This window comes from Numida meleagris, chromosome Z (assembly GCF_002078875.1).
Source record: "Numida meleagris isolate 19003 breed g44 Domestic line chromosome Z, NumMel1.0, whole genome shotgun sequence".
Classification (NCBI taxonomy): domain Eukaryota; kingdom Metazoa; phylum Chordata; class Aves; order Galliformes; family Numididae; genus Numida; species Numida meleagris.
In genome coordinates, this window is record NC_034438.1 from 44,705,160 (window position 1) to 44,730,815 (window position 25,656).

A 25,656-nucleotide genomic window follows, 5' to 3' on the forward strand; every position below is an offset into this window, starting at 1 on the left:
TCTGAGGGAATTGGCTGATGTAGTTGCCAAGCCACTCTCAATGATACCTGAAAAGTCGTGGCAATCAGGTGAAGTCCCTGGTGAATGGAAAAAAGGTAACATCATGCTAAATTCTAAAAAGGGTAAAAAGGATGACCCAGGGAACTACTGACCTGTCAGCCTCACCTCTACGCTGGGGAAGATCATGGAACAGATCCTCCTGGAAGCTCTGCTAAGGCACATGGAAGGCAGGGAGGTGATAAGGCAGAAGCAGCACGGCTTCATGAAGGGCAAATCCTGCTTGACCAACCCAGTGGCCTTCTATGATGGTGTCACGGCATCAGTGGACAAGGAAAGAGCCACTGTAGTGATCTATCTCAACTTAAGTAAGGCCTTTGACATGGTACCCCACAACATCCTTCTCTCCAGATTGGAGAGATATGGATTTCTGGTATGGTGGGCTGTTTGATGGACAAAGAACTGGCTGCAGGATTGAGTCCAGGGAGTGGTAGTCAATGGCTCAATGTCTGGATGGAGATCAGTGATGAGCAGTGCCTGCCAGGGGTTGGTGCTGGGACTGATACTCTTTAGTATCTTCATCACTGACATTGACAGTGGGGTCAAGTGCACCCTCAGCAAGTTTGCTGATGACACCAAGCTGTGGAGTGTGGTTGACACGACACACCAGAGGGACAGGATGCTATCCAGGGGACCTACACAGGCTTGAGCAGTGGGCCCAGGAGAACCTCATCAGGTTCAGCAAATCCAAATGCAAGCTCTTGCACCTGGGTCGAGGCAACCCCCATTACCAACACAAGCTGCGGGATGAAAGGACTTAGCACAGCGCTACTGAAAAGGACTTGGGGGTACTGGTGGATGGGAAGCTGGACTTGAGCCAGCCATGTGCCCTCGCAGCCCAGAAGGCCATATCCTTGGCTGAATCAAAAGCAGTGCAGCCAGCAGGGCAAGGGAGGTGATCCTCCCTATTTATGAATATATTCATAAATATATTAGCAGTCAAAATTTAACAAAAGAAAATTACATGAAAATACTTTCTCTTGGCTTTTTGTTGTGTCCTTCCAGTGTTCTATCACAGAATTACGGAATCACAGAATCACAGAATTGTAGGGGTGGGAAGGGACCTCCAGAGATCAAGTCCAACTGTCCTGCCAAAGCGGGCTCCCTGCAGCAGGTTGCACAGGTAGGCATCCAGATGGATATCTCCAGAGAAGGAGACTCCACACCCTCCCTGGGCAGCCTGTTCCAGTACTCCATCACTCTCATCGTGAAGAATTTCTTTCGCATATTGGTGTGAAACTTCCTATGCTCCAGTTTATGGACATTTCTCCTTGTCCTGTCCTTACAGACCACTGAAAAGAGGTTGGCTATGTCCCTTTGACTCCTACACTTAAGATATTTATAAACCTTAATAAGATCCCCTCTCAGTCTTCTTTTTTCAGGGCTTAACTGACCCAGGTCTCCCAGCCTTTCTGCACAGGGGAGGTGCTCCAAGCCCTTTATCATCTTTGTGGCCCTCCGTTGGACTCTTTCCAGGAGATCCCTGTCTTTTTTGTACCGGGGAGCCCAGAACCAGATACAGTACTCCAGGTGAGGCCTGATCAGGGCAGAGTGGAAGGGGAGGATCACCTCCCTTGACTGGCTGGCCACGCTCCTTTTAATGCACACCAGGATGCCATTTGGCCTTCTTGGCCACCAGGGCACACTGCTGGCTCATGGCCAACCTGTTGTCCACCAGGACTCCTAGGTCCTTCTCTGCAGAGCTCCTCTCCAGCAGGTCATCCCCTAACCTCTACTGATACATGTGGTTATTCCTCCCCAAGTGCAAGACTCTACACTTGCTTTTGTTAAACCTCATCTGGTTTCCTACTGCCCAGTTCTCCAGTCTGTCCAGGTCTTGCTGAATGGCAACACAACCTCTGGCATGTCAGCCATTCCTCCCAGCTTTGTATCATCAGCAAACTTACTGAGGGTGGACATTATCCCTTCATCAAGGTCGTCGATGAAGATATCGAACAAGATCAGACCCAGCACTGACCCCTGGGGAACACCACTAGTCACAGGTCTCCAATCAGACTCTGTACAGCTAATCGTCACCCCCTAAGTTCAGCCAGTTGGCCAGTTCTCAACCCATCTCACCATTCACTCATCTATCCCACACTTTCTTGGCTCCATTATCATGATGTCATGGGAGTCAGTATCAAAAGCCTTGCTGAAGTCAAGGTAGATGACATCCTCTGCTCCTTCCATCACTCCATATTGTGGAGAAGATCCCAGGATACTAGAAGCAAGACTAAAATCACACATGGGAACATGTTTTCTCCAACTGATTCACTCTCTATTTTTGCTTCTTTGCATACTCCATTCCTTTATTTATCATCTTATGTCAGGAAGAACACAGATCCATGTTCAAACATGCCCTTTTCAGGATCATCTTAGAAGTCTCAGAAACACTAAATGAAAGTAACATCAGCAGAGCTAAAAAAACAGTGTTTTTGACGAAGCAACACAGTGCACCTGATTAGTGCTGACAAAAGACAGAAAGAGGCTGAAGCTGCATGGTGATACATTTCAATGAAACATGATGATAATACCTAAATACAGACTTTTAATTAAGGAACCTCCTCAAGTGCACTAATATACACTAACAGTGCTACTGTACTGCTCTAGGGTATGCTATTAGACAGATAATGCCAGTGAAATTAGGTAAGTAAGGTGTTTTTCTAATCATAGTATTCACAGATCTGTTTGCAAAGGCATGGTTTAAAATCACAAAAAAGCACTCGAAAGCCCAGGTATGTAATTCTGGAAGGACTACAGAGTACTCATAATGGACCAGAAGATGTTTTTGTGTGGAGTCTGAACAACAGTTTTCTGCAAAGCTGACTTAAATGTCTCAATGCCTGTGTTTTTCATATTACGTGTGCTATAGCTGAAAAGAACAGAGATGTCATGCAGAAGATACCTAATATGCCAGCATTTTGCTAGAATGAAGCAACAGTCTGTTCTTGCACCCTGCCTTTAAAGAGAGAAAGAAAACCCTGCAATTCAGAGGAAGTTGTGAATATCTCAGAAACACACGCAGTTACTCAAATATGTTTTCTTTTCCGACCAGCCAAGTGGCTTTAAACTTACTTATGTTGATAGCCACAACATTAAAGATGTCCTACACAACAGCACTTGACAAATATTATGAGAAAAAAATCACATTTCAGAGAATGTAAATTTAAAAACAAAACGAACATTTTAAGCTTTGAGCAGGCTAAGTACAAAATTAAGCAACATTCTGCTTTCAAGGTGTTTATTCTGAGTCACTGGTTGCTTTCAATGTTTCTGCAAGATGAGATGAGGCCTTCCCAGAAGGAGCATGCTTTATGACTGAACATGAAAGGGAAGGCTGGAACATCGTTCATCGGGCTGTATAAAAGTTGAGATTTAGACAGTAAAATGAAAGAAGGCACATGAAACAGATGAAACTAGCTAGACAATACATTTCTCCTGAGAAACTGGATTGGATTACGCTAACAGACTAAAGGTACCATAGTATTGCACACGCATCTGCTATGCAAGTCTGTATTTTTTTTCTACTTTGTGAAACAATAAAGCAGTAAATACCAGCATATTTGGATGAAAACCTAGCACTGTATTTAACATGCAAATCTCCTGAACCACACAGTGCTTGTAGAAGTAGGGTGAGAACAGTTTCCTTACTACCTGTCTGGCTTAAGTTTGCTTACACTGATAGTATATGCACCTATATATGCATGTCACAGAATAAAAAAAAATCTGTACTTATTCAGATGCATATGTTTCTGATTAGATCCACTTAAAGCAATGGTGCATGGCAGAACAAAGGCTGTGCAACACAACAGCACACAGTAAAATGAGCTCATCTTCTCTGTGGTGGAAGGACAGTTAAGCACCCATGGTGAAACACAAGAAGGCTGGACTACAGTGATTTTTTTTTTCCTGAGATGTGTCCTGAGGGATTTTATCACTTTATAACAAGCAAACTCCTACAACATTTGAAAGGTTAATTTCAAGCACCAGGTCAATGTTCAGCAAAGTGCTGTTTGTACTTTAAATAATAAGGATGGCTTTAATTTTCTAAGCAAATGCACATCACCAGCCTAACAGAAATGTTAAAAAATGGGTTGTTTCCCTTTTCTCCACTTTCAAAATATATTCTCCACGCATTCCATGAGTCATGATCTACAGATCACTACATGCTGCGTTAACACTGTCTTTTTGAGCAACAGCTTAACTGTATCATAAAGCTTGAATCAAGATTTTAATGAGAAGCAAGGCTGAAGATTTTTGTAAACATACAGAATATGCCATTTTACATTTCAGATTTTTAAGAGTTATATCTAATTTTTAATTGAAATATAAAATCCAAAAACTATGCAAACAGCTTTGGCTACATATGGATGCGTTTCAAGGGACTTCCTGGCCATATTGGTATTTGAGATCGCATCTCCTACAATTCTACAGCACTAAGACTGAGATAATGTTGCATTCATTGGTTAGAAATATTAATGGTCAAATTTCTAATATTTGCATTGATTAATGGTCAAATTTCTAATATTTGCATTGACACCTAAAGATCAGTCTGGCATTCAAGTACTGAGAAATGCCAATTCCAACCCACCTTTTCTGAAGTCACCAGATGTTAGATTTTTTAAAAAATCCCTTTGATTCCCTAAAGATCATCTGGGTGTATGAATGTGAGTTTGCTCTATTCACAATGGAAGTTCTCTGAAGTCATTGTAACGCAGCTTCAGTAGTCATATTTGCAAGACAACACTCCTTTCTATAAGTTCATTTAGCTTGACGTGAATGTCACACAATGCAATGTTTTTTTCTTGAAGTACTAACCACAATCCCAGTTAATTCCACCTCAAAGCAGGCAAACTTTCTCCTACAGCACTAGACACAATGTATATTCCAAGGAAACACAAGAATATTTCTATACTTTCCCACTTAGGTGTACTTCTAAAAATTCTTCTAACAAATTGGTCACTATGTACCTTTTCACACAACAGCCATTTCAAATTCTTGAAAAAGCTATCCACAGTATGAGTCCTTCACTCTCCAAAGATTTCATCTAAAAATTAACAAAGCAACTAAGGCTGAAATCCTGACTTCATTTAATGTGTAGAAGGACTGGATTTCACCCTGCTTTTCCAAAGAAAACTTCTTTCACCACTGTACAGCCACACCTCAAGACAGGCTGGGGACCTTTAGTCATGATGTCCAGACCTCCAGCTGCTCTTTGGCAGACTTTAAAGTGCCAGGTTAGGTCATCTTCACGCTTCCCTCCCTTTTTCCCCTCTATTCAATTCAAAGATATACAAGCTTCCATTTCAAAGACTTTGGAGAGATCTAAGATTAAGGATATGGAAAGCAAATGTGCAACATCCATCTAGAACAGACTTTCTTCTGTCCCCGCTAAAGCCAGTAGCTAACCCCTCAACTCTCACTGAGCTTGGTCAAATGACAATAATTTAAAAAAGCATAACAAAACCATAAAATCTGCACAATGAAGTTAATTATACAAAAAGTAGTGCTAATATTCATACTTACAGGCTGAGGCTGTTCTGCAATACAGCAGTTGAAACACAACCAGAATTCACTCATTGTTTACAGTCTGAAGTGTGAGCACAGGTGAAAACCAGGACTTGATCTCTGTAAATGTATCTCCAGGTAGCAAGTTCTTTAAGTAGATTTATTTATAATGGTTCTGATGTGAAATTTTTTCCTCTCCTGAACTATTCTCCAAAGACAGTCTCAGGACAAACACGATGAAAAAAAGTTATTTTAGAATCTTCTCTCAGCAGATTGGTCCCAGCTCCATGGAAATATTAGTTGTGCTTCTTTGGTCCATTAGCATTATGTGAACCTGAAAACGGAAGTACATTATATTAAAAAGAAATAGGATACTGAATTTCACACTCCAGAGAGCCACCCATACCAGTGATTTTGTGGTAATATTTTGAATTACTGATTGAAGAGATGCTAGCGAACAAGTCATGTACTAATTTCTTCAATAAATACATAAAATGTCATCTATCAGAAATGCAAATGAGGCTTAGATCCTAGCTTTTTTTAATGAAGCAGTATAATGGATTTGTGTCCAATCTTTTGGCACTCATCTCCGTCCAATCTGTTTCTAGCTTTCTAATGTCATTTTAGAAAGTGACAATTGACTATACATGCCTTTAACTTCGGGAATGCAGCCTACTGGCACTTTATTTATTTTCATTGAAAATTTACTTGGTCCATTCAGAGAGCAAGGTTGTAACATAGTTGTCTAAATCCAAACAAAAAAAATCTGCAAAAAGGACAAACTTGGTCAAAACAAGATTTTTTTTCTTCATTCTGTCTGTTCTACTGCTACATGTACAGATGACCTCAAAAATAGGAGATTACTTGAAGAACTTGAAACTGTTTCCTTAAACCTTCAGAATTCCTCACATGGAACAACTGAGGTTCCAGATTTCAACCACTCCTTTGCTAAAATAATATTTATTGGTTAATCTCCAACCTGGTTTCTTTCACTAAGTGTGCAATAAAAATTCCTCTGAGATTTCATTCAAGTAATTTACCTTGCCATTAATCATACACTGGTTTGCAGAGAAATGAAAGTGAAATAGAGAGCATTCAGGAACTTGAACATATATACTCCTAAAAATTCTAAATATGGCTGCATCTTCATTCACAGAAATTTCCTTTGTGCGTAGCTATGCACTATTATTTGTATGCAATTCCTCATAGTGTGAAGTAGTTTAGGATACCACGGGGTGTATATACACACAGTGAGGCAACTTGTAACGGGCATGGATGAGTTGATTCTGTGGTACAGCAGACCCACCTAGCTGCCGTCTATATCAGTTCTCTACACACAACACAAATAAATTCTGAGGTCCCTAATTTACTGCACATAAGCCATGGTACTGTACTGTGCAGCTGCAAGAAGACAGGTATTTTCCAGTCCGCTTGGCTATATCATGCAGAGAAACAGAAGCACTTTTTCTGTACTAAGTCGAAAGCCTTCCCCTTTCTTACCTTTCAAGAGACTAACATAGGTTCTTCAAGAAATAAACACATGCTGTGATAAAACCATCTAAATAAGAAAACCCTAGCAAAATTATTTCTAGCTGTGAAAGAGATCTTGGTAGTGTTTAAAATAACTTTATATGCATTTCTTACTGAGTTATCAGAATAGAAAAAAGAATAAGAAAGGTATTTTATATGTTTCCTTATCATTAATACCATACAGAGCAAAGCAATTTGAACAGTTAAAAAAAAAATCCTTCCACACAATCTCTGTTTTGTCAATCTTACTTCAAAAAGAGGCCTTACTGCAGTGCTAGTATGACTTATTTTCACAACTTAGAAGATCTTTTCTACCTCCAGAATGATCATCTAAAAGTCCCAGGTGCCACAAAGCTGCAATAAAACATGGGAACAATCAACCAACAGTGTAAAGTGTAATAGTATAATACTTTTAAAAAGTTATTTAAACATTAAAGTCTCCAAGGATGTTCTAACGTCATAATTAGTCCCATAATTTTCTCAATTCTTCTAGTGAGTAAAAGTTTGATTGACTTTAAATAGCAAGAGTGTAACAAATCTTGATAAGAAAACACACTGCTGCTCCCCCCTGCATCTCAGAATATGCATCCTATGTAATTCTTCTCTGGACTTCATTCAATATGTAACAAAATTGGAATTAGAACATGGTTAATTCCTGATACGCATATAAAAATTAACTTTTTTTATTTGTCCAGTAACTGTTTAGCTTATCTCTACTCAAAACTAAGGGTTTTGCTTTTAAGAAGACAGGCTCCAAAGTCACTTCAAAATGCAGCCATGCTCTCCTAACTCTAGCTACTCAAATTACAAGCAATTGAAAAAAGTAGTACTCAAACTTACAGCATTTTGAAAGTTAATATACCTCAATCTGCATAAGCTATATAAACAGGTGTCTTGCACCGGTCTTCTCTTGTTGGGCAAGTGATGCCAAATTTTGACACGTGGCTCTTCAAGTTCTAACACTGACATAAATTTCTCAAAACTTCTTTTTGACGAAGTCCACATTTAACATATCAAGTTCTTATTTTCACAGAGGGTTAATTTTCCTCCATGCTCCTGGAAAGGCCATGGAAATTCCTCTGCTGGTCAGCCTACTCACTTCCATGCTAGCAGCTAGCACACTCTCCAGCTTGCTGCAGCTTTAAGCACTCTGCTCACCTGAAGCCCTCAGAACAAAACTGAAAGGCTTGGCTATGCTACTCTGAGCCTGGAATGCTTTTCCAGGTTACAAAACACTTGAGCAGCTGGAAAGCTGCCTGACAGAAAGGGAGCTTGGTGTGCTGATGGACTGTCGGCTGAATATGAGCCAGCAGTGTGCCCAGGTGGCCAAGAAGGCCAATAGCATCCTGGCTTGGATCAGGAATGGTGTGGTGAGCAGGACTAGGGAAGTAATTGTGCCCCTCTACTTGGCACTGGTGAGGCTCCGTCTTGAGTACTGTGTTCAGTTTTGGGCACCTCAATACAGAAGGGACCCTGAGGTGCTGGAGCAGGTTCAAAGAAGGGCAGCAAGGCTGGTGAAGGGCTTGGAGAATATGCCCTATGAAGAGCGACAAAAGGAACTGGGGCTGTTTAGTATGGAGAAGAGGAGGCTGAGGGGAGACCTCATTGCTTTCTTCAAATACCTGAAAGATGATAGCAGTGAGAGTGGGGTTGGTCTCTTCTCACTGGTGGCAGGTGACAGCCAAGGGGAAATGGCCTCAAGTTGCGCCAGGGGAGGTTTAGGTTGGATATCAGGAAAAACTTCCTTACAGAAAGGGTTGTTAAGCACTGGAATAGGCTCCCCAGGGAGGTGGTTGAGTCATCATCCCCAGATGTGTTTAAAAGCCGTTTGGATGTGGTGCTCAGGGACATGATTTAGCGGTGGGTTGTTAGAGCAGTATGGTTAGGTTGCGGTTGGACTAAATGATTTTGAAGGTCTTTTCCAACCTGAGCAATTCTATGATTCTATGATTCTATGAATGTGCAGAAGACCTCCTCCAGGCAGTCACACTCATTGTGCTGGACTTGAATCCTCAAGGACACAGTTCTCTCTAAAACTGACTTGGCCCTTATGTGAAGAGCTACTAAATGCCAAAATTAACCTGGAGATCATGAATAATATTCCCTGATTATACACTGATTCTTAAAAATGCATTCTATCTTCTGTAAGCTATATAGGCCCATAGTTGCCTCTAATTTCATGGTTCTGCTTTCACTAACACGCAGTTTTTCTCTACCAGTTCTCATCTAATTAAAAAAAAAAACAGTAGACAGAGGAAAACGCACCAGGAAATCTGGAGAAAATTGATGGTAACTGCATCCTTTAAAAGGCAAGCAAAAGCTTACAAGTATTTATCAGAGTGCTGGAATTTTATATACTCCACTCTGCTATACACATGATCTTTACAGAGGCCAAGTTAATATAATAGACCAGGTACAAATCTGCTGCACCAAAATGGAATGAAAAAGCTGAAGGCAAAAAGAGATACTGACACTGTAGAGTCAACCATGATACACTTGATCTTATGCTGCTACCAGCTCCTTAAAGAATACACTGAAACAGGAAAATTGCTTTTTCAAATCATTGGAAAGAAAAAGAGGGAAAGAAAAAGATGACCAAGTTGACCTACAACTACAAGCCAGGCAATTATGTAGTATCAGTCCTCCAAGAACCTGATGACAAAGTGTTCCTGCAAAGCCTGATCAATTGCAAATCTGAACACAATTAACAAGATTCCGAAAGAGTACTTCACAGCTTGTTCTCTGCTTTTTCACACTATCCAGCTTTTAACATAGCATCATGTGAACAACATGTTCATCTCTGGCTCTTGCCAGATCAAGCAGACAGTACCACGGCCCCCAGTTGAAGCATGCAGTTAAAAAAGCTCCATTACTTCTCATTTTTGCTCTTCACATAGCTTTACAGTGCTCAGAGAAGCAGAGTATCACACAGCTCAGGCTGAATGGCCAAAGTGCTTATTCTGTCTGAACTACAAGAATAAATTAGTGATCAGTGTTGAAATACCTAGTTACTTTTTTCCAGTTTGAACTTTCTGAACAAAAAGTTATATTTTATAGCACACAACTCACATTCTAAGAGCATGTAAAACTACCATACCAAATTTCTTTGCTATATTTGAAGTCTTTTATACCTTACCTACAACTTTTATTTTACTCCATTTGTAAGTAGTATGGAAAAACAAATACATAAAAAGAAGGATACATCATTATTTAAAGTGGGGTAATGAAAATGAGCTTACTGGTTTCCAAAGTTTATTCCGCAGAAGCTGATCTAAAGAAAAAAAAAAAGATAATTTATTGCTTACTGTTAAATACCAGTCATAATGGTGGAAAAGTACAAACACTATGTTAGTGGTTAGAGGGTGGGAAGTACATTTTGTTACAGTATCACTAACTTCTCTTATTAAACTACAATTAAATTTTCTAGGCTAACAAAAGAGCAGGAAATAAGAAAGGGTAAAAAACGAGTCAGACATCCTCCCAGTTGAGCTTTTCAGAATTACTAGCAAGAAGGAGAGTTAGAGAATTTACCTGAGTTGATCCAAAACAGGGATACACTGCATGCTGTGGAGAGTGCATTTATAATAAAGGTACTTATTAATTATGTAGGTTAAGAACAGCCCACTGTTTTTACAAAACACCTATTAAGTTTCTTCTAAGGGTCAACCTTCTATATCCTCCAGATGCATACCGTTTGCTATAGCTTCAGACAGGAAGCGTGGTAACAAGTTTCTCACAATTACTTGAAGCAAATAAAACCACAGGAAGAGAAAGAAAATGACTGCAGGTGTTAATGTCTGAATTTAACTAACTTGCCCCAAAGCTCAGACTGCCATTTAAGGAGAGGGGAAAAAATTACTATTAAAAAAAAAAAAAAAGAAGTGAAGTGTACACAAAGTCATAATTAAGTATGCCATGCGATGCCATGATGCACCTTGTTATGCATAAGTATGCATACAGTCATGGCTGGGACCACTAAAATTTTTTGTATCTAATAGTTCATAGGAACAAAATTTTACATACACACACACACACACACACACATATATTTTTCCTTTAGATGCTCTGAAAAGCTATTTTTGAGTGTTTTTAAGACTTTTTCATATTGTCCCATTAATCTCTACTATGGCTGTACCATTTCTTCTTGCTGCTTAGAGGATACATGCTCAAGTGGCAGCAAGGAATGAATGGGAAAGATGAGGGAAAGCTGTGCCCAAACTAACAAAGAGGTTGAGCTTGTGTACTGTTTCCATACTCTTTAAGCTATAGCAACTGAGGGATGCTTTACAGCTCTCAAAGGAAGTTGGAAGAGTTTCCTTCCTTGCTAACATGATTTTCAAACTACTTTTTGAAACAAAGCAATATGTAGGACAAGCAATACGAGCATAAAAAACCCACTATCTATTGAAAAATTTGCACACATTCTATGAGTCTGCCTTGGCAGGGCAGGGCAGAGGCAATCACAGAAGCACTCTTCTTCCTTTCCCCCCCAGCAGAGCAGATTCTCTGGGGTATTTTGCTGCTGTTTTCAATGCTCCAGATCTTTTGCACTCTCAGATTCTGACATATCTGAATTGCAGGCAGCTCTTGCCAGACCAAGGATGACATTCAACATCAGCACAGGCTAAGTAAGGCTGAAATCCCCTTTCCACTTCCTCCTGACTTTCCTATATCTGTCCCTGCAATATACTCTGGGATTGTTTCAAAACAATGAATAAGCTTCTTCAAAGTTTGAATTAAGACTTTCTTGTGCATTTTGAACACTGAAAGTATAGGTCCTGACTTTGTAAAAAAAAGTATTTTATTCATCTATTTTCCTATTTGAACATTATGACTAAATTTGCTTCAAATTGAGAGATTTTGTTATAGGGTTTTATTTGAGGATCGTTCATCAAAATTGGTCATTTGGAGTCAACCCCTCCCTCTCCTTTTTGTTGCCCTCTTTCCACACTTACAGTGAAATAGTTTTCATTAGTTTGTTTCCCTAGGTAACTTGAGAATTGTACTTCAAATCAAGCTCAATACAAACTAGTAGCCATGGAGGCCTAATGAAAGTGCTTTGTTTCCAAATGAAAAATTCCAACAAATATGGAAAATTGTGGACTAAGATGAAGATTCACTTATAGTTTACTTGATGGATATATATATATATAAAATTTAAATTCTTGTTGTTGCTAGCACAACACTGTCAATCTCTTATTTTACAGGAACCAAAATACCTTAAGTTTCTTTGTGTTCTCAGTTGGCAGGAAGCCAACAACAATTTCCCTGCAACAAATGCACCCACTTAACAGAAGGGAAGGCACCAAAAGATGCAGGAAGGGAACTACAGCAAGTCAGTCTGGAGAAATACCAGGTATTTTTTACCATGTCAATGACTTAGAGAAAGCATTAAAGTAGGTACAGGAAGGAAAGCACACCATACTGTCAAAGAAAATAGGTCACTTGGTACAAGCAGTAATATTGAGTGCTAGTCAGAAGCTTAAAGTAGAGAGACTTTAAGAATCTTTAAAACATATTGGTAACATGAAGCTCAAACAATTGTTCTACCATTGATCACTGTCCTGACGTTTCACTCTCTCCACCCATAATTCTCTGTGTTCTACTCTCTAGTAACTGTGCTAAATTTAATTCAGTACTTCACTTAAGTGGCCCAGACTTCAAAGTCCCTGTTACTTTCTGCACAAAATTAACAAATGAAATAGACAGTATTGCATGAGTCCCATTAAAATTCCAGTTGTTCACTCAGAAGCAAAAGCACTGTTTTTCAAGACTAAATCGAATTTTACACGCAATACTGTATAAGTGATTGAGCATGACAGGTAAACTCTTTCACAGCAGTGATGTTTTAAAGCTACCTGTGTCTTCAATTAGTAATTGCATGGGTCCAATGCAGCTTTCTAAAAGAGCTTGTATACACAGCTCATAATAGTTTCTCCACAAAGATTTGTCATACATGTAAACAGTAACATTCTTCCTTGAAAAACACAGCACAAAACATCAAATAATTCTGCACTATGAAAATACCTGAAGACTAACAGAAATGACAGTCTGCCGCAAAAAAAATAATCAATGACAAACTACTTGATATGCAATTTCCAAGGAAGGTTTAGGATAGAGAAAAGAGTAAGTGGTTATCAGTAGGAAATAAGGCTGTGAGAACTATCAGCAGTATATAGAGGCAAACCCTCACCAGCGCGGTGAGAGCTTCATTCCAAGAAGAAATAAGGAAAAAAAAAGAACAGGCAACACCACTATTGTTGACACTGACTTGCTGTTGTAATACAGCCAGCCTTGCAACAAAGCTTGCCATCCTATCCAAAGATTTGGTAAGCCTTAGGAAACTATTGTTACCATGTCCTTGCCTCACATCCAAGAGCAAAGCAGTTCTGACACCAACTACAGAATCAAAGCAGAGTCAGTTTCTGTGGGATGGGACAGGAAAGTCTGTTTGGCTGTGCAGGATGCCAGGAAGGCCGAACGTCACTGGTCCAAGGAGCCAGGGGCACAGCCTCCACTCCCACCTTCCCTGGCATGTGGTGTGAGAGGCCTACCACAGGAGGTTCTGTTGTTGCTCATTCAGACCGAACTCACACAACCACCATGCATACCTCAGTATAAATTAGGCCGCTAAAATGGAACTAAATGGGCTTATTAGGACTTGACCATGAAGGTAAGCATCAGGAGCTACACGAGTAGGCCTCAAAAAGTATGCTCTAGTCAGAAAAAGGCGTACATGTGAAAACACTTGCCACAGCTGCACTCACTGTGAGACAAGAACAAATGAAAAACACCCGAAAAGCTGAGTGAGGTTTTGCCTTCCTCTAAGCAATACCTAGAATCCTGCTAAGGCAGCATCACAAAACACGCAGCACAATGTAATATCCTGACACCAGGGTCAGGTTTCATCTTTATATAGCATTATATAGCAATAGCTATCTCTCTTCTACCAGACATTTCTCATCTTACTGAAGCAGAAAGAAAATCTAAAAATAGCTATAGAAACGAAGAAGTTGGGTCTGTGTAATATAACTTGAATCTACTGTAACACAGTGAAGTGTCCTAATATTAGAATCCCTAAACAACTGTGTCATGGTTTTGTGATCTTTTGTTGTCGGTATTCCACATCATAACATCAAGTAAAGCACTGGCAGTTAAAGAGTTAATGTTCTGGTTCTGCGGACTGCCTTTCTGGGTGCTTGGTTCTCAGAGGGGGAGGGGAGGAGCTGCACTCCCCAGGGGTCTGCACCTGGAGGGGGTTGGTGAAGCCGCCTGGCAGACGGGGAGTTTTCTTTCTCTGTTTTGAGGCGGCGAAGCACGCGGTCCCCCTGCAGCTTACAGAGTAAGGACTCAGCTTTGAACTCTCTTTCTCACTTTGACGTGTTGACCTCAATTTCAATATAGTAAATTAACGTTCCTCCTCCGATTGTTGCCGCTATTTTGTTTTAGACCCGTCTACGATTCCCCTACCCTTCCCCCTTCTCCCTTTTTTCCCCAGGGCGTGGGTCCCCTGCCGCATTAGTTAAGGGACTGGGCCAGGCCGGCCCGTAAACCGCCGACACTTTTTTTTTCTCCTTTCTTTCTTTTCCGAGCCGGTGGGCCTGTTGTCCCCCTGTCACAGATGCAGAGGTAACTTCGTGACAAACTGACAAAACAAAACAGAAAACAAACTGTTTGTTTGTGTTTTGTGTTTACCTCGCAATAAATGTAAATTAAACTAAGAAAGAAGCTCATATGACTTCCACTGTAGAGGTAACTCCTCCTATCAATTTCTACACACCAGAAGCCTACAAAATACTATGACTGCATGCGCCTGTGTCCGTATGAAGCCATACACAAAACTTGTTATTCTGTAACTGCAATGGTCACAAAACAATTGATTTACTGGGCTAAGACCATTGTGTTACATGCAACAAATACGACAATAACCATAAAGCTAACAAACTCTTACCTCTACAAACCTCAAACAGCTAATCTACATAAAGGAGAATAACTACATACTGGAAAAAAGTTTCTAGGTCAGATGGTAAAGAAAATTTGTCTTAGAGTTGCAGTCAGTCTGAAATGAGGTTTTGTAGGTCAACAACACCTTTTCTTCTGCTAAAAGTAATGATCATTTTTCAAAACAGAATGAGATTCAGGGAGGAGAGAAAGATGGAGAAAAAAAAAATTAGGAGATTTTTGTCACTACAATTGTTAACACTAAGCCATTCTACCTTCCTGTTTTGGGACCACCTTCAGATGCAGCCTGATTCAGATAATTATGAGGAATTATTTCCAGTTTCTTCCCATTCCCCCTGGGTTCTGAGTGCCACTGACAATGATACTTAGTATTCAGTTAGGGTCTTTACAAAACATACTTGACCTCAGAGAGCTCTGGCATGCCTTTTTTAAAAACACTGATGTAACGTTTATTTCCTCACCCAAAGGCTAGAGTATGAAAAATTTCATCACAAACAAAGCAGTGAAAATTCTCAAAGATCTTAGTTTTGTGATAGATAGGCATTTATTAATCTTCTGGTTGAAAGTACAGACCAAGTTTGCTGTTCAGCATACCTTTTTATACACAAGAAAAACTTTACCAAATAAAGGTTTATTATAGATTTATAAAGCTTAAGAATTCAGGTAGAGATGTGCAATTTTAGAAACAAGTATTTTGAGAGAAAATACACTATACCATAACATACACAGAAAAACAGTGAAGTGTACATACAGACAGCTTAAGATAAAAATACATGCTGCAGAGGACAAATTTCTAACTCTATAGAAATTTCAATGGAGATACCAGAATTGCTGACCTAGTTAAAAAACAAAGGCAGTTTCACAATGTTCAAGAAACATTATAACAAATTATGTATTCTCAAATAAACAACCACCCCTGTTCTGAAATCTGAAAGTACAGGATGTTAAACTGTCTCCTCACAAATGACCTGCTTATCATGCAAAGAAACGCTGAACTGTATTCCCTATGTGCTCACAAAAAGTTCGAGGCCATTGCAACCAAAGTGTTGATTTGGAAAATGCCCTGTGGGTCATATTTCAGCAGTGGTTAAGTCATCTTGAATTTTATTGCCAATATAAAACCATCTGAAGTGATCTGGCTTCCCTTTGTCAACACCATATATACGATGGAATATGGCTTACCTGCAGCAGTAACAAACCAGTGAGCAGAAAAACCTGGATTAAAAGAGTATAAATTCTTCAGATTAGGAGTCACTTCTCCAACTAGTTTTAAGACAAGTTGTACATAATTGGAAATGCTAAACAAGTTCATGTAAGTTTTACAATCTTAAAGTTGCTGACAAAGCCATCAGCAATATGTAGAGCTTGCCTGCTCAATATTGAAGTAACTTTACAAATCTCAATTCTTAGTCAATGGCTCGCTATAGGGAAGTAAGCAGGCTATGCTCCAAGTCTACTCTGACACCAAATAACCACAAGATGACATATTGGAACCCCAGAGTGAACTTTCAGCTACATTAATTACAGTTGTTCTCATACAACAGAGAGAAGATGACATGCAGTTAGAAATTACACTACCAAATACACTCTTAAGAAATGGAATATCACAAATAGGTTATGGTTTCCAAGATTCAAACTCAGTCTGCCAAAAATTTAAAGTGTGTTTTGAATAAATTTCAATGATAATTCCATGTCACAAACTATTCATTTTTTTTCCCAAGACACCAGTAGAACATATTTTAAAATACTTAACATAACTAAATGCTCTTGTACATTTTGTTTCTTTTCTTTTCTTAAACAAAAAGCTTGAGTGGAACGAATTGTGATAAACACAAACATTTCTCAAACCAAGTACCTTTCTGTTCTTTGTTATGCAAAGAAAATATTTTCTACATGTTAAATGAACATGCAAGAGGACTTGCCACACCTCGCCAGCTGTCTGGTTTGAATAAGGTGTGCAGTTTCCCAGGATGGGACAACTGGTCATGCAGCCCTGCTTCCCTTGGCAGCCACTTGGCCCTGGGCACCACTGATGCTGTTGGCACCTACAGAGAGCAGTCAGAGCCACCCCACTGAGTTCAGGAAACGGAGTTGTTTCTAAAAGCTAGAGGAGATGAGATAAACACTTAGATTGCTAAGGTTTTCTTTTTTTTCTTCACAGTAAAAACCTGATTCACCTACAGCACATTTACTCATTTATTCTGATTGCACAATTGGTTCAGCCAGTTGGCTTCAATGTACTTGTGCATCTGCTATTAATTCTCTTCCCCAAGAATACTGCTTTTTATTTGCTCTCAAGCATATTTAGCACTAGAAACACCCTTCCTACTCTCTTCCTAAAACATTCTAGAGTAAATTAATGTCACACAATAGAAGTTACAGTCAGTACAGCCAGAATTACTGCATGACATTTGCAAAGCAGAGTCATGCCGGCTATTCAGTGTGACCTAGTTGAAAGTTGATCAAAACAGTATTTCTTCCTTCTAAAAGCACAAGCTTGGGTGGGGGGAGGGGAAAAGAAGTACACCAAAAGACATTAAGGAGACTGACTTTCATGCTCCAATCTCAATCTAAAGAGTGGCTCTAGCAGGGAGGGTACAGGCTGCCACATTTCCTCCCAGCGATCTCAGGGTTGCAGCTTTCAACACAATCTCCAATACAACAAAAATATTTTGTTTGACATCCAAGAACACTGTAGCGCGAAGAAATAAGCCACTTTAAAGCAAAGAGCACGCTCAGTTGCAAGTTCACTCTGTTCCTTCAAAGCACAATAAAGAAAATCTAAACAGCATGACATTTTTTCTCAATTTACTTTCACAGCCAGTGGTTTAATTGTTAACCTTCTTGTGAGTAGAAAGTTTTTCTTGTACACTAAAATTTAACCCCCAGAAAAATCTATCTGCTTCTCAGATGTGATCTGAGAAACATATCTTCAACCATGCTACCAGAAACTGATGTCCGGATCACACTCTCAACTGCAGACATTACGAGTCCTAACAAGGCTCTGATTACATTAAAGAAAGATTATCACGCTGCCCAGGTCTTCCTAACGGCCATGGTTCACATGACTAAATGGGAAGTTCTGCTGTGGATTAAGAAATATCTGCCATGACAGCAAAAGACACTCTCAAAAAAATCCTAATTCCCTCAAAAATCTCCCCAAACCACACTACAAATCCTCCTCATCCCTAAGTGCAGGGCTGTAGGTGAGAGAGCTAGCTGCCACAAGCAGGCAGGCTGATTTCCAAGCACTCCATGAAGCAATCAGTAGGTGGCCCAGCCTCACCAGCTTCAGAGCAGGACCCCTCAGCAAGCATCCCACCTGCCTTGCAAGCACTGTGCCTATTTCCTTGGCATGGGCAGCTGGGGACACCAAGGGCTAGAGGCATCACTGTTTTTAAGATACAGCACTGCATTTTGCTTTGTTTCAAGATAGAAACAAAGCTGCATTGCATGAAAACTACAATAACTATTTCCAGACTACTGCAACAGCAAAAAAATCTGCACTTAAAGGATCTGTTTTCTCCCTTTTCTATCGTAAGAGTTTAATGCATGATTCATGGGTACAGCGCTAAAACATTTACTGCTTCAATTAAAAAAAAAAAATCTAAGAGATGCTCATGCTATTTCTACATTTTTGTATAACACTTCTGTTTCAGTTTCAAAGATGAGTTCTGTTGTCCTCAAAGGGAAAAGACTAATGCCCATATATAATGCATACCTTAATTCCTTATTTAGTTGATGCTAACTGGAAAGTCCCCTATATATTAAGATAGTACTTTCAAACGTCAGAAGCGACAAAGGCAGAGCAATTAATACATGAGTACAGATTTTTGTCACAGATGAATGAAAATCAAACTTAATTACAAGGAGTAAATCTTGCTTATTTATTGAATTCATCTCAAATATGAATGTTTTTTAAAATTTGTGTAGACACAATTTCAGATGATAAATGGATGCATGAAACACACCTTTAATTAGAAAAAAAAAATTGTTTATTTTGTCCAAAAGCACTACCTTTGAGGACAAGTTTGAAAACTAGCACCCTGTACCTTGACATCCAGCCTCCATGTCCCCCTCCTACTCTAATAAAATTTAATCAATTCAACTTAAGCTAGTGAATATACTGTTAAACAGTAAAAGCTGTAGAGGCAAAAAGCAAACAAACAGGAAAGTGATTATTAAAAAAAATTTTAAAACTTCTTAAATTCTTACTGAGTTACAGAACCACCTCATTAGGCAAGTGGTGGAAGTTCCAACGGGAGTCATTTAGTACTAAACTGGAGAGAGCATTAGTTAAAACAAACAAACAAATGAAGTCACATAATGGCAAAGAAATTAACAGATGAATGAGAAGATCTTTTCCATTCCATTCTTAAATGACTCCGTGAGAAAGAAATCAGAAGGTCTTCAATGTAGAACAAAGCTGTATTACCAAAAATAAAAAAATGATTAAGTAACCATTTAAAGAGCTGGTAAAAAGTCTGAGAACCAATACCGAATAAGCAAAAGAACTAAACTCTGTTTTCTCAGCGTTATAACACAGGTATGTCTCTTGATCTTGTGCCATGGTGATTTTACTGATACAATTTCTGAAGTCAAGTTTGTGACTGGACTGTCACAGCAAAGCCTGCTAATTGCTGAATTGCTGAAAAAAAAAAGTTATGTGTACAAACAGCTGCATAACTGTGAAGATCTTTGCTTATAATCCATCATGAATCGCATTGCTAACTATTTAACCGGAGTTATACTGCTAAGTATTTAACAGGAATCATACTGCTAAGTATTTAACAGGAATCAGTTTAACTGTTAAAAAACAAGAGACACAACTGTGGGTCAGGAAATAGAGGTTCTATTCTTGTCTTTGCCATAAATACACTGACTTTGAGGAAGCCTCCTGACCTCTTCTACTTATCATGTGTGTAGGAAAAAAAGGCATAGTGATCATGTTATCTTACAAGTCAATATAGCTAAAGACAGTCTTAATTACAAGTGTAAGAGGTTTCCACCAATTTATAGATTTCAGTGTACATATTTTAGCAGAACCTGAAACTGCATGATGATAACACAGTGAGGGCAACACTTCCCCCTGCAAAACAGGCCAATAAGTAAATGTTAGTTTTTAGAATTCTGTATGTTAACCACTGAATTGTTAGAAGACATTGAAAGAGCAAGAAAAATATATGGCATCCTTTCCTATTAAGCAGGTATGTTTCTCTGAATTGAATTCTGTCCAAAAAACTCAGAAGTTGCCAATAACAATCTGCTTTGAAAAACAGAAACAAAAAAGAAAACACCGGAATATATCATGCCGGTAACTTTAAACAGTGATACTTTTTTTAAAAAAAAACTTCACATCTGTCTTGATATCTGCTTTCTTTGTATTCCAGTAACATAACTATAAAGTCATGTACTCAGAACATTTCATGAGAAAATCATGCTATTTTTTCAAAACAGAATCCTGTCAGTTATTGTTGCTTAGAATTAATAAAATAAATGGCCTTTTGGAGGTAGGACAGCAATACAACATACTGCTTCTTAGCTAACGCTATTGCTTTAAGACAGGTTTTAGTACTTGTGTAGGTGGAAAAGTAAACAATGTAATAAGCTACGTTATAAATACATTAGACAGCGCCTTTGATATCCACTTATGCTACTTTTCTACCAGATTTGAAATTCTAGTATCCACATAGGGAGTTAGGATGTGATATCTATCAAGTTTTATGGACATTTACTATTTTCCTTTCCTCCAAGACAATCCTGTCTTCCATATTTACAACAGTTTTGCTGTATGCTCAGCAGCCTTTTGAGAAAATAACATTGTGAAACCTTCTTGATACAGTCTTCTCTTAAGGTAACATACTAGTACATCAGATATGCAGTATTTACACCTATTCAAGTTAACTCATCAGGTACACCTCAAGGAAACATAATCCCCAAATATGAAAAATAAATAACATTTTTTTTACTACAATGACTAAACAGCACAGGGCAATAATCATGCCAGACAGCACTGCACTTCTAGATGTATCAAATTCAATGTACAGATTTGCAAAACCAAACAACTTTGTATTTTATTTACATGAATTTTTCTAACATAACAAGATCTTTAAAAGTCTAATCAGTGTTCTCAAGATGAAGATTTTACAGTTAAAACATGAGACTATAGATGAGAAACAAATGCCTTCCAGATGTGAAAATACAGAGGAAAAAATAAGCTAAAGAAATGTAAATATGGCTTGGAAGGAAAGTTGACTTACTAATGCAGACCTACAGCAGTTACAGTTTAATGGAGGAAAAAAACCCATCTTATTTACCATTGTATGAATTTGTCAGTATGTCACCATGTCAGAAATACATATTTATTTGTTGTCTTTTACCAAGCTGTATGGGAACTGCTGAGTCATGGCCTGAACCGCTGATTGAGCACCTGGAGAATAGACGCAGTCAGCCCTGGGAGCACAGGTGAAGGCAATTCACCTGTGTGACTGGAAAGGGTGGAGCCAGGCTCTACCTCTCTTAGACCTCATTTAAGGGCTGATTGCCACTGTGGAAGGATCTCTTTCTGGATATCCCTCCTTGGTGGAGTATTCCCTGCGAGCCTAGATCTTCAGATATGGGTGAGCATCCTTTTTTGTAGCATCTTCTCATTGTGCATATCCAAGGCTGGTCCTGCTGCCTTTACGCAAGCACTGTGGAAAATATGCTGCATTTTTAATCAGTTCAAAAAAAATCAAATAATAAAGTCAGTGATGTCAGTGGTTGACTTATGGCTTATCATGTGCTTCTCATGTGTTTTGTATTTAGTCAAATTTTCAGTTTATTTTTTTACATTAGGAAAAAAATGTCCTAAATATTGAAGTTTGCTGTGTGGACAAATGCCAGCTAACTCGAGAAAGTTTTGATTTAAACACAAATAAGTTACATTAAGTGGGCTGATATTCCTTCTCATCAGAAGAGACATCTACAGTGTTGTTATCCGATATCCTACAGAAAAAGAAATTAAAGTAATAACTGAACGAACACTAAGAACTTCAACCTCTAGCCTGATTTGTGATTTTTTTTCCTGCAGGCATTCAAATGTCATTATAAGATGATTAATTATGAGTAATCTATTATTTCCCTTTGAAACCTTTTCTGATGATTAATTACACTCAGTCTTAAAAGTTTGCATTTTTTTTTCAGTAGTAACTCAGAGTTAACAGGCCTCACCCACAATGTTTTATTCTCTTTCTCAAACAACCTTTTTACAACCTCCTCATTGCTTCTGAAAGGCAAGATACAGCAGAAATGGCTCCTTTCCTCCTTATAATTCTGGAAAGCACCTGTAAAGTGTGCATGGCAGGTGGTAGATCACACATTACTTGCCTTTTATTATGTATGACGTTCTGAATTAAGGGATGCAATGTGTATTTTTTAGACAAGCTAATCAAGGCATAATTTCACCATATGGTGAAGGTGACAAACAGACCTTTGAAGTGATTTCTTCAAAGGTATCTCTTGAGTGTCCTTTCATGTTTATGTTCCTAGAAATTTTATCGAGGGAGGAGGCCTTGCTCCTGTCCTGTTACAGTCTATTTCTACACACAAGGCTGGCTCCATCCTCAGACATACCTCTACCTAATTTTGCCTTTCCATCCTTTCTTCAAGAATCTCTCCACCATGCACCTACAGTGAAGAAAAAAGTTTAACACATACCACGCTCTGTAATAGGCAACACAGAGCCTGCTTACAGCAGGTAACAGCAGAATGAGAACTGTTATCACTGTATGCTAGTACAGCAATGAAGCACGTTCCTTTTCCCAGTGTAAGCATGTCAGTTCTGCCATCACATTACCCCTCCAGTATTTGCTTCCACACTGAATTAATACTTCCAAGTACAATAAGTTCAGAAGTAAGAAAAGAGAAAAATGTGATTACGAGAAAGCACATTTGAAAACAACATTAATAATTCTAGTATACTAATCAAAGGCATACTATCTCCAAGCAAAATCTTATGTGTTATTTTGGCAGAATTTGTTTGCAAACAGGTAAAGAAGGGAATGCAAACCAAAACACACATGAGAATATGAATTTCTTCATTCCACCTTTCCAACCTTCTAACATAAACAAAAGCAGCCAAAAACCCTAGGGAAGCCTGAAAAATAAACAGTACTTCTCATGCCAAGACAATCACTAGACATATAGTACCGCTGATAAACTTGAAAGGTCTTAAATAACAAATACACAACATTTAAAACTTATGCTTCCTGGCTATGAAAAGAACACCACTGCCATCCCAAATAAGATTCTCCATAACTAAGCGGGAAGACTCAAGTGTTTCTTGCATCACTCAGAACCATTTGCACACTGGAAAGAAGGAAATATTCAAGATCAGCTACAGATTTTTCCAGGCAGCAACACAACAGGCAGTCTTTTTGTAACACACATGACAAAGCCGGAAGGCAAAGAGCAGCAGCTACCACTGCAGTCCTCTGTGTCAGGAAGTACTGCCAGGTTCCAAGACCTCTCCTGTACGCTGCACTGATAAGACTGCAGAACAAGACACAGAGAATGATGTGAATTACAAGGCTTAGCTCATGATGGATTTAGCATCAGATGCTTCCAAATTTAAGCTTGAAAAAAAAGAACAACAACAACAGAACACCACCTATTCCCTGTGGCCTGGTGTCTTACCTCTTTTAACTAATTTTACCTGTCATCTCTCTTGACAAATGCTTAATTCCCTAGACCACAAGATTAGCTAGCTATTCAGAACAATGATCCTGGCTGCAAGTGCTGTTATGGAGAAACAGGACAGGTCATCACGATTCCCTAATGTACAAAGCCATCACCTCTTCAGGTACTGCCAGGGTCAGGAAAGTTAATGGATACAGGCAGATGCTTCAAGTGAGATCATGCTGAAGTGCTATGTTTAAACACAGTTTAAACTCTGACATTTACAGGGACTGTGACAATTCAGAAATACAAAGCACTAAGTAGAACAACAGCTTCATTTTCTCTTAGAAACTGGTGTGGCAAATGACCAAGAAACAATAATTAAACAGATAAAGGTTTGAAAAACTCAAAAAAGTCCCAACTAGCAAACTAACAAAGGAGGTAAGAGTGCAGATTTTTGGATTTTGAGAGAAGATTTTCTATAGTCCTAGGGAACTATTTTCTATAGTCCTATGGAAATTTCTGCCCCTTTTCACCAGTTACCTTGAACTCTTAAAAACTTTTGCAGCCACATTTAAAGAAGAGACTGTAGTAACTTTTAAATATATACAGTTGGCAAATGCCTTCATGCTGACTATTACAAAATTTCTGGTGAGCATTCTTTCTGCACACAACAGAACTGCTGGCAATCTCCATTATTACTATAAGTTTAAGCTGTAAAATTCAGTGCAATCCTCTCTATTAAAAAAGAAAGAAAGATTGTTGCTCCATTCACATTTCTGGGTGTTTTTTTGTTTGCTTTTTTTTGGTTTTTTTTTTTTTTTTTTTGGTTTTTTTTTTTTTTTTTTTGTTTTTTTTTTTTTTTTTTTGGTAAATAATGTAATAACATTATAATATTTCATATGTACAGTCTCTCCCAGTGGAAGACCCGGGACTGAGTCACTAGGATTTTGCTGGAGGGCACAATCAAATCTGTTTGTAGAACTGATTTAACTAAATAAACTCAAATGAAAAGCAAGCAGCAACTAACTTGACTGAACTGTCAAACTTCTGTATTGTGGCAATTCAGTTTGCCATGCAAAATTTCCCTATTTTAAGTAAGATCCCAGCTCCTTTAATGTCATACATCTGTTCACTTTTTCTTTTTTCTGTGTGTGTGGGTGGTGGTTATTTTCCTTGAATCTGCTGACAAATAAATCCTGTGTCTATCTGGAAACAAATAAACCAAACTACAAACTAATTGTTTTGCCTGGCATAACAGTCTTTTATCTGAAAGCTGACATTAAGGTATAAGAAGTACACATTTAGATAAAAGTTACAGATGCTCTTTAATGAGTTTTTTATTATTGGTTGCCCTTTCTCAAATATAGAGGGGCTCTTTAAACTTCTAACTTCACAAGAAATTTCTGTAAAAAGCACAAAATGTAGTTGTTAAATTTGGCATTTAAGTACAGCCTCAAATCTCATTCCAGTCTAAAACCATTCCCTTATTTTTCCTACCCCTCACAAGAACAATTTGAAACTCAAGTTATACCCAAGCATTACACAGGTGCTGGTCTTTTCCCTTTGCACTTTAAGGTACATCAACGAACACACCTATTGAGGGAACACGCTCTTCCTAGCCTTCAGCCCTCTTTCACTGCACAGGCTGCATACAGAACTAGTGAAGGAAAAGACAAAAGAAAAAACAGAAAAGCCAAGAATTGAATAACACATCACATCTACAATCAAGCTCCAGTAAATCCTGTTTCAGTAGTTTTCAATGATGCTGTTACAGCCTTCCACCCTGCTCCTGTGCAGGACATGATCGTCTCTGTAGCACAGTCAGCAGATGGGACTTTCAGCACATCAGGTCAGCAAATCAGCCTCACCAGAGCTCACCCAGAAATCATCAGATTTGCTGCTCTACTTGCTCTGTCAGACTGTTGCATAGACATTGAG

General features: G+C 38.7%; 1 protein-coding gene across 4 annotated transcripts in view; it reads right to left on the reverse strand.

Moving 5' to 3' along the window:
* Positions 1 to 25,656, reverse strand: part of CDC42SE2 (CDC42 small effector 2) — an 87,237-nt gene that overhangs the window by 29,188 nt on the left and 32,393 nt on the right. For 2 of the 4 annotated variants that reach the window (XM_021379808.1, XM_021379811.1), the window contains 2 exons: positions 10,335 to 10,366; positions 5,584 to 5,899 (listed from right to left, as the gene is read on the reverse strand). In XM_021379808.1, the coding sequence (XP_021235483.1) occupies positions 5,584 to 5,637 (54 nt within the window). In that variant the 5' untranslated portion in view covers positions 5,638 to 5,899; positions 10,335 to 10,366. Of the gene's footprint in view, positions 1 to 5,583; positions 5,900 to 7,410; positions 7,450 to 10,334; positions 10,367 to 10,626; positions 10,939 to 16,239; positions 16,255 to 25,656 lie in introns of those variants that run through there. The other 2 variants (XM_021379810.1, XM_021379809.1) reach the window with 2 other exon arrangements.